The sequence below is a fragment of the Sorex araneus genome, chromosome 9 (genome assembly GCF_027595985.1).
Source record: "Sorex araneus isolate mSorAra2 chromosome 9, mSorAra2.pri, whole genome shotgun sequence".
In the NCBI taxonomy this organism is placed as follows: Eukaryota; Metazoa; Chordata; class Mammalia; order Eulipotyphla; family Soricidae; genus Sorex; species Sorex araneus.
This window is the reverse complement of record NC_073310.1, coordinates 3,056,545-3,070,257: the sequence shown is the minus strand read 5'-3', so window position 1 is coordinate 3,070,257 and position 13,713 is coordinate 3,056,545. Positions and strand designations below refer to the sequence as shown.

At 62.7% G+C, this 13,713-nt stretch overlaps 1 protein-coding gene across 1 annotated transcript in view; it reads left to right on the top strand.

Moving 5' to 3' along the window:
• CFAP251 (cilia and flagella associated protein 251) overlaps nucleotides 1–12,994 on the top strand; it is a 30,246-nt gene extending 17,252 nt beyond the window's left edge. The window contains exons 12-22 of the mRNA XM_055147196.1: nucleotides 401–651; nucleotides 796–947; nucleotides 2,561–2,734; nucleotides 4,171–4,355; nucleotides 6,064–6,178; nucleotides 6,909–7,072; nucleotides 8,947–9,037; nucleotides 9,110–9,253; nucleotides 11,113–11,341; nucleotides 12,240–12,353; nucleotides 12,722–12,994. Coding sequence (XP_055003171.1) covers nucleotides 401–651; nucleotides 796–947; nucleotides 2,561–2,734; nucleotides 4,171–4,355; nucleotides 6,064–6,178; nucleotides 6,909–7,072; nucleotides 8,947–9,037; nucleotides 9,110–9,253; nucleotides 11,113–11,341; nucleotides 12,240–12,353; nucleotides 12,722–12,831 — 1,729 coding nt within the window. The 3' untranslated portion in view covers nucleotides 12,832–12,994. The remainder of the gene's footprint in view (nucleotides 1–400; nucleotides 652–795; nucleotides 948–2,560; nucleotides 2,735–4,170; nucleotides 4,356–6,063; nucleotides 6,179–6,908; nucleotides 7,073–8,946; nucleotides 9,038–9,109; nucleotides 9,254–11,112; nucleotides 11,342–12,239; nucleotides 12,354–12,721) is intronic.
• The last annotated feature ends 719 nt before the right edge of the window (nucleotides 12,995–13,713 follow it).

The following is a 13,713-nucleotide window of genomic DNA, read 5'->3' as shown; positions in this document are numbered from 1 at the left end:
GCCACTGCAGATAAAGGCATTTGATAATTAATAGCCATAACATTTCGAGACGGAATTATCTGTGAAGCTGCTTAATTGCCCTTGCAGTATTTGCCTGCACATCTGTATGTGTGCGCCCAGCTCCGTATTTGCATACGCAAATGAATATTTGCATGCGCAGATTAGCTAATTGTGCCGGGGACAGTCCATCTGCATGCTTGAGGACTCCATTTGCATGTCGAAATGGGGCCTTTTTCACTTGCAAATGGAGGCAGTCGGGGGACCCGGGTGGATTTTTGGAGCCTTTGGGTTAATAATGTCAGTAAATTACAGCGACAGAGGCAGTTTGCGTGCAATTAGGAGCCCTTGCCGGTGCGGAGGCCCGGGTGGTTCCCACTCAGGCTCTCTGCTCGGCACACAGGAATCTTATCATCGGGACCTCTGACGCCACGATATACCACTTAACGACAGAAGGGACCAAGCTGGAGAAGCTGCTGTTCGAGCCCAGGGACGCCATTTGCGCTGTCTGCTGCCACCCCTACCAGCCCCTGGTCACCATCGGCAGCTTCTGCGGGATGATCAAGGTGTGGAATTACGAGAAGAAGAGTTACCTGTTCAGCAGGGTCTTCGAGAGAGGCCTCGGGGTCCAGAGTCTCAGCTACAACCCGGAAGGTGTGGGCCCCTGAGCGCCCCCCCACCCCGTGGGCCCCGCTTCCCCTCTGTGCCCAGGCCTGGGGGCCGAGGGCTACGTACCGCGCCCCCCCCTCCGCCCCCCACCTGGCTGCTGGCTCAGGCCGGCCCTCGCTCTGCTTGCAGGGGGCCTGCTGGGCGTGGGCTTCACGGACGGGACGGTGCACATCCTGGACTCCATGTCCCTGGAGAACGAGATCCCGCAGCCCTTCCACTACTCCAGGGCCAGCGTGACCCACATCAGCTTCTCCTACGACTCGCAGTACATGGCCACCGCGGTGTGTGCTCGCCCGGGGCTGCGGACCCCGACGGATGGGGAGGGGGGGCGCCTCTGTCCAGGAGTGGACACTAGCCTGACCCGGGGCGGGCCTGGGCTGGGTCCCCGCAGGCGTAGGGACACGCAGGCACCGACAAGGGTGATTCCCGAGCAGCGCTGGGCGAGGCCTCAAAACTGCACAGGAGGCCCTGGAGCGATAGCACAGCGGGGAGGGCGTTTGCCTTGCACATGGCCAACCCGGGTTCGATTCCCAGCATCCCATAGGGTCCCCTGAGCACCGCCAGGAGTGATTCCTGAGTGCAGAGCCAGGAGTAACCCCTGTGCATCGCCAGGTGTGACCCAAAAAGCAAAAAAAAAAAAAAAAAACCGCGCAGGAAACTAAGAGGGAAAATACTCTTCCACTGGAACCCGGGGGCGGGAGCCTCGGCTACCGTCAGCCCCGCTGAATCACAGCTGTGCATTTTTACAGGGCTGGGGGGTCCTTCCAGCAGTGCTCAGGGACACTCCCAGCATTCCTCGGCCTCTGCACCGTGCAGGTCGAGTGCTGGGCAGCAGGGTCTGGGACCACCAGGGTCAGCAGGGCGGTGCGTGAAAGCCATGTGCTGTTGGGGGTGAAATTAGGTCCCCGCCAGGCCAAGCCTGCTCCCCAGGCCCTCTGCTCTCGCTGGAGTCCTGGCATTGTAGTTTGTCTTTCTTTGCTGTTCTTTTGGGACCACACCTGGCAGTGCTCGGGGTTTGCTCCTAATGTGTGTTCAGGGAGCATATGGGGGGCCTGGAGCAGTAGCACAGCGGTAGGGCGTTTGCCTTGGAACACGGGAGAGCGGAGTGGACACCCTAGGGAGGGCGTGATGCTGGAATGCCCGATGCAGGAAACCCTGCTGTTAGCAGTGCTATAAGCCACGGTGCCTGAAATCATGCTTAAAACCCTTTTCTTAGAGGGCCGGAGCAATAGTCCAGTGAGGAGGGCATTTGCCTTGCACACGGTCAAGCTGGGTTCGATTCCCAGCATCCCATACGGTCTCCCGAGCACTGCCAGGAGTAATTCCTGAGTGCATGAGGCAGGAGTAAACCGCTGTGCATTGACGGGTGTGACCCAAAAAGAAAAAAAGAAACAGGGATCAAATGGGTCAAGCCAGGATGGAGCCTGACTTGGCCCTACCCACTGTGCTATCTCTCCAGTCCCCAGATTCTTTTTTTTAATTTTTAATTTTTTTGTTTTGTTTTTGAGCCACACCAGATGGTGCTCAGGGGTTCCTTCTGACTCTGCACTTGGGAATCACTCCTGGTGGGACTTGGGGAACCCCGTTGGATGTTGGGGATGGAACCCGGGCCAGCTGCACGCGAGGCAAACGCCCTCCCCGCTGGGCCGTCACTTTGGCCCCAAGTGTCATACATTTTCCAAGGTGTGAGTCCTGCTGTGTGGAGCTGGAAGGGTGGTGCAGCGGGCAGGCACTTGCCTCGTGCACAGATGGCGCAGGTTCGGCCTCTGGCACCCCACACGGTCCCCGAGCCCCACCCGGAGCGACCCATGAGCACAGAGCCAGGAGCAGGCCCTGAGCACTGCTGGGAACGGGCCCAAGGCTGGAACCAACCAGCAGCGCCGCCTGCCCCCAGGACGTGAGCTTCACCGTGGCCGTGTACAAGGTGGTGGTGAGCGGCGGCCTGAGGGTCTGGGAGTACCTGGCGCGGCTCCGCGCTCACCGCAAAAGCATCCGCACCGTCCTCTTCGGGATCCACCTGGACAACGGCGAGCCGCGCTTGCTGACCCTGGGAGTGGACCGCCTGCTGGTGAGCCGCGGGCCGCCCCGACTCGGCCGGAGGAATGATGGACACCGTCGGGCGCACACCCCCCCTCCCCCTCGAGCGACCCTGGGCTGTAACAAGGCAGTGACCCGGCTTGGGAGTGGGGGGACCGCAGGGGGGATGCGTGATGTCCAGGGTTATGGAAGGGACAGTGGCAAGGCGGGGAGCACAAAAGGGACCGTGGCCAAGACAGCAGGTCCGAATCAGGGGCCGGAGCTATGGCTGGCACTGTCTGGCCCAGGGTCCATCTCCAGCACCCCATGTGGTCCCCCAAACCCCACCAGGAGTGATCGCTGGGTGTGGCCCCCAAACCACAACCCAAACAGGAGGGTTCTGGATCTTTCGGATCTGAATTCCTTTAGACTGTCCATCCGGTCATTGGTCCTCGTCTTCCATCCATCACCCACCCATCACCCGTCCGTCCTCCCTCACCGCTGACCCGTCTGTCCACCCACCCATCACCCGTCCTTCCTCCCTCGCCACCAATCCACCCCTCCACCCGTCTCTCTGCCACATCATCCACCCACCAGCCACCCTGTCATTAACCCTCCGCCATCCCACCAGCCACTGCTCCTCCATTCTCTGTGCATTGCGCACTGCCCACCCACCCACCCGTCCCCTCTGCACCAGCCACCCGCCCACCTGCCTACCTGGCTGCCTGCCCGCCACGCACCCATCTCTGCACCCATCCATCCTTCCTGGTCCGGCAGGGCGAAATCCCGCAGGCTGTTGTGTTGACCTTCCACGGCTAAGATAACTTATTTTTGGGTTTGGGGCCACACCCAATGGTGCTCAGGACTTGCTCCTGGATCTGTACTTGGGGCTCACTCCTAGGTGCTTGGGGGACCAAGCGGGGTGGTGGGGATCAGACCTGGGTCTGCCACGCTCAAGGCAAGAGCCCCTCCCTTCTGTCCCCTCTTTCTGTCCTCAAGTGCTGAGATTTAGGTGGGAATTGGTTTCTACCCCAGGGGGTTTCCCAGACAGTGGAGAGTGAAAGGTGGAGCGTAAGAGTCCAGCGGGGGGCCTGGAGCCGTAGCACAGTGGGGAGGGCACCGGCTATGCATGGGGCCGACCCAGGTTCGATCCCCAACATCCCATGTGGTCCCATGGGGCACGGCCAGGAGTAATTTCTCGTGCTGAGCCAGGAGTGACCCCTGAGCATCACTGGGTGTGACCCACAACAAAACAGTTCAACTTGCTGTGCTGGGGCTGAGTGTCTGTCTCGTCTTGTCCCACCCCGTCTCTGGCCCGGCCCTCTGAACCCTCTGAACGTGGGTTTTCTCAGCGGCGGGCAGCCACGGGCTCAGCTCCTGCTCTGGCTCATGGGGACCACCCTGGGGCCTTTCGCTCAGGAGGCCTGACCCGTCCCAAGGGGCGTCTCCCTCGGCTCCGTCTTCACGCTGGCCCCCGGCTCCCCACAGATTGAGTACGACCTTCTCCGGAGCTACAAGGACCACCTGGAAGTGCTGGACGTGCACCGCATCGACCAGGGCCACGCGCCCACCTGCATGGTGTGGTACCCGCCGCTGGCCAAGGAGCTCTTCCTGCTCGTCTGCAACAGCGGCTACAAGATCCAGCTCTTCAACTCCACCACCAAAATGTGCCGGTCAGTGGTGGCTGGCCTGTCCCCTCCCCGCAGGGAGGAAGCTGAGGTGCCGTCACGGGCGGGTGGGGGCGAGGGGCAGCGGTGGACATGGCGTGCCGTGGGGACGCGGGAGATGCAGCTCGGGGTGGGGCTGGGCCGTGGGGCACAGCGAGGGGGGTGCGTGGGGTGGGGAGTGGGGACCCTGCGGAGTGGCCGTCCCCCACAGACGAGAGGAGGTTCCTGGAGGGGGGCAGGGTAGGGGCTGGCAAGGCCTCGAACCCGGAGCCCTGCGGCCTGGGGCGACAGCTTGTCTGGTCCCAGGGAACCTTGCTGGGGCCCCACCTGACACACTTTTTTTTTTTTTTTGCTTTTTTGGGTCACACCCGGTGATGCACAGGGGTTACTCTTGGCTCTGCACTCAGGAATCACTCCTGGCGGTGCTCAGGGGACCCTATGGGATGCTGGGATTCGAACCCGGGTTGGCCGCGCGCAAGGCAAACGCCCTACCCGCTGTGCTATCGCTCCAGCCCCACACTTCTTATTTTTAACTTAATTTTTATGATATTTTTATTTTATAAAGTTTCATCCAAATCATTTGTCACATTCAGTACTCCAACACGCCACTCCCGCCACCATCACACTCCCCACCGCCGCATTTCCAATGTTCCCACCCCGACCCCCAACGCCTGCCCCCAAAGCAGGACCTACATTTATTTTGTATCTCTTGTTATGAATAATCTGCTCAAAATTAGCCCAAAAAGTTTCCTCAGAGGAAAGTGTGTGGAGATTGTTGAGTCGCACGCCGGAGCCATTAAGCCCTGGCATAAGAGATTACTAATTGTTAAAGATTGAGGCCTGTGTGCTAATATTTATATTTATTAGCATTTTTTTTTTGCTTTTTGGGTCACACCCAGCAGTGCTCAGGGGTTACTCCTGGCTCTGCACTCAGGAATTACTCCGGAGAGTGCTCTGGGGACCATATGGGATGCCAGGGGTTGAACCCGGGTCGGCCGCGTGCAAGGCAAAGGCCCTCCCTGCTCTGCTATTGCTCTGGTTCCTTATTAGCACTTTTTAAAATCGATCAATTACTTTTCTTTTCGCCACACCTGGTGGTGCTCAGGGCTTCCCCTGCACTCAGGACTCCTTCCCCTTGTCTGGGAGGCGGGGGGTGGGGCGGGGGGGTGACTGTGTGTGATGCAGGGGTGGATTCGGTGTGGCCTTCCCCGCTGGGCTCTTGCCCTGAATGCACTGGGGTCAGGCGTCACTTGCCCGTGGCCCCAGCTCCGTCTCTGAGCCGGGGACTGAGAGCCACACACCTGCGGGTGGCCGTCGAAGTGAAGCTCCGTGACCTGAAAGTGACCCCTAAGTGACCAGTGAGGGACAGGGCAGCCCAGGATTGGCTCTGTAAGCGCACGGACGAGGGGACAGTGGGAGAGGCCCGGCTGGTCCCCGGGGCCACCCCCAGACAGCAGAGGGCCCAGAGGCCGGGGCTGGCCTGGGGGTCCCTGCTGCCTCCCGGTCTCCTGGCCGCTGGGGGGCGCGCTTCTTGCAGCTGCCCACCCTGGCGGTTACTAACTGGCGTCCTGTCCTTGTCCCTCAGCCCTGGGCCTGGGGTTCCCCCTGCCACCCGCGGGGAAGGGGAAAGCCTCGTGCAGGAGCAGCTCGGGGCAGACGACCCCGCACCCGGGCCGCGCGGCCTGAGGCTCCCCGCGTGTCTCTCCCGCCGCAGGAAGACGCTCCTCGGGCCGGTGTTCGGGTCCCCGGTGCAGCAGGTCCAGGTGGTGCCCGTGAAGGCCTTCGTGGAGCTGCAGCGGCGCTACCTGGTGTTCATTAACCGGGACAAGGTAGCCGTCCGCGCGGGCCCAGGCGACGGCGCCCCCCCACCCCTTGGGCCCACGTACACGAGCTGCCCCAGGTCCATCTTTCCCGCCCTCTTGGCTTTGGGCCCCCCCGAAGTCTGTGCTCGGAGGACTCAGAGGGCTGGGGAGAGAATCCGGGTGCTCGGTTGTCTGAGCGTCTCCCCAGCCTGGATGGTTCCTCCTAATTATTTTTGGTTTTGTTTTTCTTTGCTTTTTGGGTCCCACCCGGCGATGCTCAGGGGTTCCTCCTGGCTCTGCACTCAGGAATTACCCCTGGCGGTGTTCGGGGGACTAGGTGGAATGCTGGGAATCCAACCCCAGTCGGCTGCATGCAAGGCAAACGCCCTACCCTACCCGCTGTGCTATCGCTCCAGCCGCTCCTGATTTATTCATACACACACACACACACACACACACACACACACACACACACGCGCGCACACACACACACACACACGCACACACTCTCTTTAAATGCATGTGAACATTAGTTCCGGGCAGTTGCACACTTCACAAACAATCTACACTGGGAAGTATACAGTCACCACGGCCGGATTGTTCTGGAAAGCCTCAGACAGCGGCAGAGAGGGGGAAGAAAGCCCCTGCTCTGTCCTGCACCTCGTGGTCCCTTAGGGCCGGCCCTGCGGGGGCTGGTGTGTGAGCCCACCCTACCCCCAGACGCCCCCGGCTGAGGCGCCCCCTCCCTGCCCCCCAGGTGGGCATCCAGATCCTGCCGGTGGACGGCAACCCTCACAAGACCTGTGCCATGGTGTGCCACCCCAGCGGCGTGTCCAGCATGAGCCTCTCCTACGAAGGCCGCTACGTCTTCACGGCGGGTGGGCAGGACCGGTCCGTGGTGCAGTGGAGAATCAACCTCAGGTTCAGGGAGAGTGTGCGGGGGGGGGGGGGGGGGAGGGGGGGCGGAGGGTCCCGCCCTGTGCAGAAGCCACTGCGGCCCCGCCCACACTCTGCCCGAGCAGGCGGCAGCTCCTGGAGCCTGTGGGGAGCACTGAGAGGCCAGAGGCCAGACGGGGCGGGCAGAGCTGGGTCTTAGGCTTGGGCCCCCCTGCTGCCCGGTGTAGGTGCACACCGGCCTCAGCCTCAGGGGGCTGCCCGCGCTCTGCCCTGGGGGGCTCCTGGTCCCGGAGAGGAGGGGGGCGGCTGCCCTGAGCACGGAGACTGGGGGCCGAGATGGTGCCCACTGCTGCTTCTGTATCAGGCAGTCGCCCGCTCACCCCCCTCACACTCAGCTTAGAGCAAGCCCCGATCACCGGGTTCTCCTGACACCAGAACTGGACCCCCGCACCCTCCCACCCGCAGGGCTGCCCCAGGCCCCCACACCCCCCCACCCGCAGGGCCACTCCAGACCCCCCTGCAACCCCGCACCCCCCCACCCGAAGGGCCGCCCCTGACCCCTGCAACCCCCCACCCGAAGGGCCGCCCCTGACCCCCGCAACCCCCCAACCTCAGGGCCAACCCTGACCCCCGCACCCCCCCACCCACAGGGCCGCCCCTGACCCCCCCGCACCCCCCACCCGCAGGGCCACCCCAGACCCCCCAGCAACCCCCCCACCCGCAAGGCCACCCCAGACCCCCGCACCCTCCCACCTGCAGGGCCACCGGAACTTTCCCCGGAGAGTAGCCCGGGAGGAACTGGCTCCAGAGACTCCCCCCTTCCCAGGCCCCCTGTTCTCAGGCTGTTTGCAGCCCCCCTGCAGCACCCCCAGCCCAAGAGAGCCAAGCCGAGGGTTGGAAGCTGGACGGCCCCTGGGGCCCCTTCCTGGGCCCCCCTCGAGGATCCCACATCCCTCTCAGGGCTGGGGGTGCCCATGGCAGTAGGACAGCTTCCTTCTTGGGGGCGCTGGGTGCCCACTTTCCAGAGCCTTCCTGCTCCTGGCCAAGGTCCAGACTTCCCAGAATTCCCATCAGAGTGACTGTGGGGACAAAGGATCGTTATAAGCTAATCAGCACTTCATTGCGCTCCCGAGTCTAATACGCTGGTGCTTCCCTGATGGGATGGCGCCCCAACCTCCTTGGAGAGCACTGGGGGCTCCCTGCCGGAGGGGTGAGGAGGGGAGCCCCCAGGCCCTGACCCTCCTCCAGGGCTGACCCTGGCCCCAGGTCCCGCTTCTCAGCCTCTTCCCTGTTGGGGTCTGCACGGGCATGCGGCTAATGGCCTGACTTGGCAGCCTCGAATTGCTACGGCCCCCACCCCGTTAGCGCCGCACCAGGAAACTCGGTCTCCTTGGAAAGTAGGTTTTCTTACATGAAAGGGCCTATTTTCGGACACTCTGACCCCGCGTCAGAGAGCAGAGGGTTATTTTTATCTGCCTGGCGAGGTCCCCGGTGGTTTTGATGGGAGCAATTAGTGCTGCGCCCTGTCCCTGGTCAGCGGACAGGCACCAGCGTTTGTGTGCGTGTGTGCGTGTCTGTGTGTGTGTGTGTGCGCGTGTGTGCATGTCCACAGTGTGCGTGTCCGTGTGTGCATATGTGTGTGTGCGTGTGTGCATGTGTGCGTATGTGCATATGTGCATGTGTGTGTCCATGTGTGTGTGTGTCTGTGTGTGTGCATGTGTGTGTACGTGCGTGTGTGTGTGTGTGTGTGTGTGTGTGTGTATGGGGCGGGGACACCCTGGGCCCCAGCCCCACACCTGGGCTTGGCGTTTTCCCCTTCAGCTGTCCTGGGGCAGGGGCCTCCTCAACCAGGCTGCAGCGGTCAGAGCCCGCTGACCTCTCTCCTCCCGTCCCCGCAGTGTCCTGGATGCCGCCGTGTCCCTCGGGGGCAAGGACCTGGCTCCCTTCTATAGCCTGGTGTTTGGCGGCAGGGAAGGAAAGTTCTACAGGGTGAGTGTGGGCGGGGAGGCTAGTGTCGCGGGCAGGGTCCGAGTGCGCGGAGCCTGAGCGCTGCCCCCGCAGGAGCTGGAGGACTACTTCTACTACTCGCAGCTGCGCAGCCAGGGCATCGACACCACGGACACGCGGCAGGTGTCCGAGCACATCGCGCTCTCCGAGCTGCCCTTCGTCATGAGGGCCATCGGCTTCTACCCCTCGGAGGAGAAGGTGCGGCCAGGGGCCAGGGAGGGCGGCCCGGGGCGTGCGCCCCCCCACTGGCCACGTCAAGGTGGGGCCGGAACCTTCCGGGTTTGCTCTGTGTTCTGTCCGGGCTGTCTGCTGTTGTTTCCGGGGGAGGGGGCCCAGGTAGACAACTTAGCCCTAAAGTCAGTTCCGGGCCGGGTGCGATAGCACAGCGGGGAGGGCCTTTCCTTGCACACAGCCGACCGGGTTTATCCCCAGCATCCCTCTGGGCCCCTGAGCACTGCCAGGAGTAATTCCTGAGTGCAGAGCCAGGAGGAGCCCCTGTGCATCACTGGATATGACTCAAAAAGCAAAATAGGGGCTGGAGTGATAGCACAGTGGGTAGGGCGTTTGCCTTGCACGCGGCCGACCCGGGTTCGAATCCCAGCATCCCATATGGTCCCCTGAGCACCGCCAGGGGTTTTCCTGAGTGCATGAGCCAGGAGTGACCCCTGTGCATCGCCGGGTGTGACCCAAAAAGCAGAAAAAAAAAAAAAAAAAAAAAAAAAAAAAAAAAGCAAAATAAATAAATAAATAAATAAATAAATAAATTCTGCCCCGGAACCTGCTCCTCACCCTAAAAAAAGCAGCCTCAGGACCTTTGCACTCCCATCCTATCTGCTCCCCCTGCTTGGAACTTGTTTTTTTCTGAGTCTGGGTGCGTTGGTCGGAGCCGACGCCTGAATCGCCTTTGTTCCCGTTCAGGCGGAATAACGCCTGGTTCACTGGGGCCGAGGGACACGGTGGCCCCCACTCCCAGGGGTGCTCAGGTGTCTCCCCCTGAATAAGGCGGGTGAATATCCAGGCATCCGCAGCTGGACGGGGCATCTCACCTCAGAGCAGAGTGGCCGATGAAGGCCTGTGGCCTGTTTCCTGACTTGCCCTGAGTCCAGCTGGTGCCCTGGAGGCCGCCCGAGGCCGCTCTCGGAGACCCGAGTGACAGGGTGGGGACGGCTCTGCCGTGGCCGGGAGGCTGGTCTCAGTCGCCCCACGCTGACTGACCCCAGCGGCCGTGTCCCCTGAGTGTCCCATCCTGCAGGGTACATGGAGTCTCGTCACCCAGGTCGGCGCTCGGGGCTGCCCTGCCCGGTCACCTCTGCCCCTGCCCGGGTGACCACGAGACCGTCTCAGACGGGAGCAGGAGAGGCCTCGCCACCTGCCCGCCCCACACGGTGACGAAGTCCCGCCTCGGGTTTCTCCAGCCCCAGCTCAGCGGGGCCCCTCGCCAGGCACCACCCAGCTTGGCCCCCGCCGGGCTCACTCCTGAGCATGGGGCCAGGAATTGCTCCTAAGCATGCCTGGATGTGACCCTGCCACCCCCCAAAGTAGAAATAATTGTACAAGAATTTCTGTCTGGGGCTGGAGCCATAGCATGGCGGGTAGGGCGTTTGCCTTGCATGTGGCCGACCCGGGTTCGATTCCCAGCATCCCATATGGTCCCCTGAGCACCGCCAGGAGGGATCCCTGAGTGCAGAGCCAGGAGTGACCCCTGAGCATCGCCGGGTGTGACCTAAAAAAAAGAGAGAAAAAAAGAATTTCTGTCTATTTATCGTTTGGGGGCCACGCCTGGCGATGCCCAGGGGTTCCTCCTGGCTCTGCACTCAGGGATCCCTCCTGGCGGGGGTGGAGGAACCATGTGGGATGCCAGGGACTGAAGCCGGGGCGGCAGCGTGTAAGGCGAACGCCCTCCCCGCTGGACTGTTGCCTGGCCCCGCCCGTGGGTTTCTGACAGCCTGGAGTGGACATCCCAGAGTGGACATCCTGCCCTGCCCTGGCCGTGGGCCAGCTGTGCGGCTCGTGCCTTTTCTGTTTCCGTCACTCTGACTCCCGTGCCTCTTCCCCAGATTGAGAACATGTTCAATGAAATCCGCTTCAGTGAGTATGTGGAGACGGGGAAGCTCATCGACAGTATCAACCTGCCGGACTTCCTCAGGCTCTACGTGAACCACAGGCCCCCCTTTGGGAACACCTTCAGCGACATCCAGGCCAGCTTCGACACGCTGGGCTACACCAACGCCCAGGGCCAGAAGGCCATCCGCAGGGAGGACTTCCTGACGCTGCTGCTGACCAGAGGTGGGCCACGGGGGCCACGGGCACCTAGGAGCCGAGGGACCCCTGGGTTCATGTCCGCATGGCCCGCACGGAATGCCTTGGCATGTTCTTAACTCATGTCAATTGATTCTTATGTAGGAGCTCCTTCCCTTCCCTTCCCTTCCCTTCCCTTCCCTTCCCTTCCCTTCCCTTCCCTTCCCTTCCCTTCCCTTCCCTTCCCTTCCCTTCCCTTCCCTTCCCCTTTCCTTATCCTATCCTATTTTGTAATTAAGGCACGATGGTTTACAATGCTGGAAAGTCAAGTGTCACGGCACGGCACGGACCCCCAGCACAGGGCCGCTGCCCCCGGGACAGGCACTTTGTTGTTAAGTTTGGTGGCTGCAGCCTGGGGCTCCGCTTTCCGTGCCCCCCCCCCCCCCGCCCAGACAGACACCAGCCCAGCCCCGCCCTCGGGGCTCGCATCCGCCCGCTCCCGCCCAGTTCTGCAGTCCAGTGTCCCGCGATGAGTCCCCCCCTCCGGTGCCTGCCGCCCTGTAGACCCCAGGCCCATGAGGCTTCCCAACTCCCTTCTCCAAGCCCGTTCCCGCCGCATGATTTCACCGCTCCTCGCACGGCGTATCCGCCCTGCGCGGTCCACTGCCCTGTGCCTTTTCGGAAAAGTTCACTTTTATGATGCCTGGCGGTGCTGTAGGGGCAGAAACGAACAACGAAGCTCGCTTTTATGGTTTCCTTGCCGTGCTTTTTGCCCTGTTTTGCTTTTGGTTGGCGTGTTCTGACCCCTCCTTCCCACCGTGACGCGGCCGGGGGTGCCCGCGCGTGCCCTGCCAGCGGCCCCGAGAGCTCGGGAGGAGCGGGCATTGGGGGGCGCGGCCTCTGGGGTGGGAGCTTCTGGGCGCTGACCCCCCCACTCCGGGCGCAGGCGAGCACATGACCGAGGAGGAGCTCCGCGACTGTCTGACCACGCTCTGCGGCCTGAACCCCGAGGGCTGGAGGTCGGAGCCCGCCACGGCCTCGCTCAGAGGCTCTCCGGAAGGTGCCCGCAGGTGCCCCCGCCCGCGCGCCAAGCCCCTGTCCAGCCGGGTGGGGCCGGCCGGGAGGGGATGCAGTTCTGTGGTGTGGGGGGGCAGAGACTTGCCCAGAGACTGGGGCCCGGCTGCCTGAGGGTCTCCCCCAGCAGCCCCGGGTCCTGTGGACTCACCCTGTTTCTGAGGTGCTCAGCAGTGCTGCGGTGAGGGTGTCTGTGCCCCGCCCTGCTGGCCCCCCCTGCAGTTTCTGGACACCCCCCCACAAGCCAGACCAGGGCCAGCACTGCCCCCCTCATGCATTGCCACTGCTCTCCGTGCCGGGGTCAGAACCCGAGTCGCCTGCAAGACAGTTGTGTGTCTTTTCTTGCGGGGCCAGACGCAGAGTTCTCCTACGAGGACGAGCTTCCCGAGGAGATCACCGCCGAGATCTTCACCACCGAGATTCTTGGCCTGACCCTTCCCCAAGATGCCACTTCGCAGGAATGAAGTGGTCTGGAATGTTTGAGGCACAAAGGACTCTGTGTGTGTGTGTGTGTGTGTGTGTGCGTGCCTCCATGTGTGTGCGTGTGTTTGTACATGTGTGTGTGCGTGCGTGCATGGTGTGCCTCTCCCCCCAGAGGCGGTGCGTTCCTTGCACTGCCCTGCCCTAATCCTGTCGTCTCTAGCACATGTGGGCATTAAATGCAAATTTCTGTTGAGCAGCGGAATTCTCAGACTTGGACATTCCTGTTTCTGAAATAGCGAAGGGGGGTGGGGTGGGGCCAGAACCCCACGGCAGCTGCTGGGACGGCGCTGCTCCCGCCTGCCCTGGTGCCCCGTGGGGAGCAGCTGGGGGGGCGTGCATGGGGGGGCATCCAGTGGGGCCCCGAGGGCCTCTGCCAGCAGCGGGCCTCAGCCCCGCCCCCGCTGTGGCTTCTTATCCGCAGGCAGCTGTGAGCGGCTGGCCGTTGGGGCGGGTTTCCCTGCCCGCTGGAGCCCAGGGTCCCCCCCGCCGGCAGCCCCGTGGGGCCTGGTGAGCTGCACCTGGCCCGAGGCCCCCCGTGTACCCCCTTGGGGAGAGCTGTCTGGCTTCCGCAACCCGCCTCCCCACCGCACCTGCCACCCCCACCCCAGTGTGGGGGATTTGCCGCTTCACACTTCGCTGGCTTCAGAGCCTGCAGAGAACCCGGCCCGCTCACGGCTGGGACATTCCTGCCTCGCCGGCGCTGCTGGGGAGTTTTCCAGCTGAGGTTTCCTGTGACAGGCAATGGTACCCAGCCCAGCACCCTCCCTTACCCGGAGCCGAGCTCAGAGTCCCCAGGCCGGGGACTGGGGCCTTGGGCTGCGCCCGCAGTGTCCTACAATCCAGTTGGTGTTCTTTCGGAAACC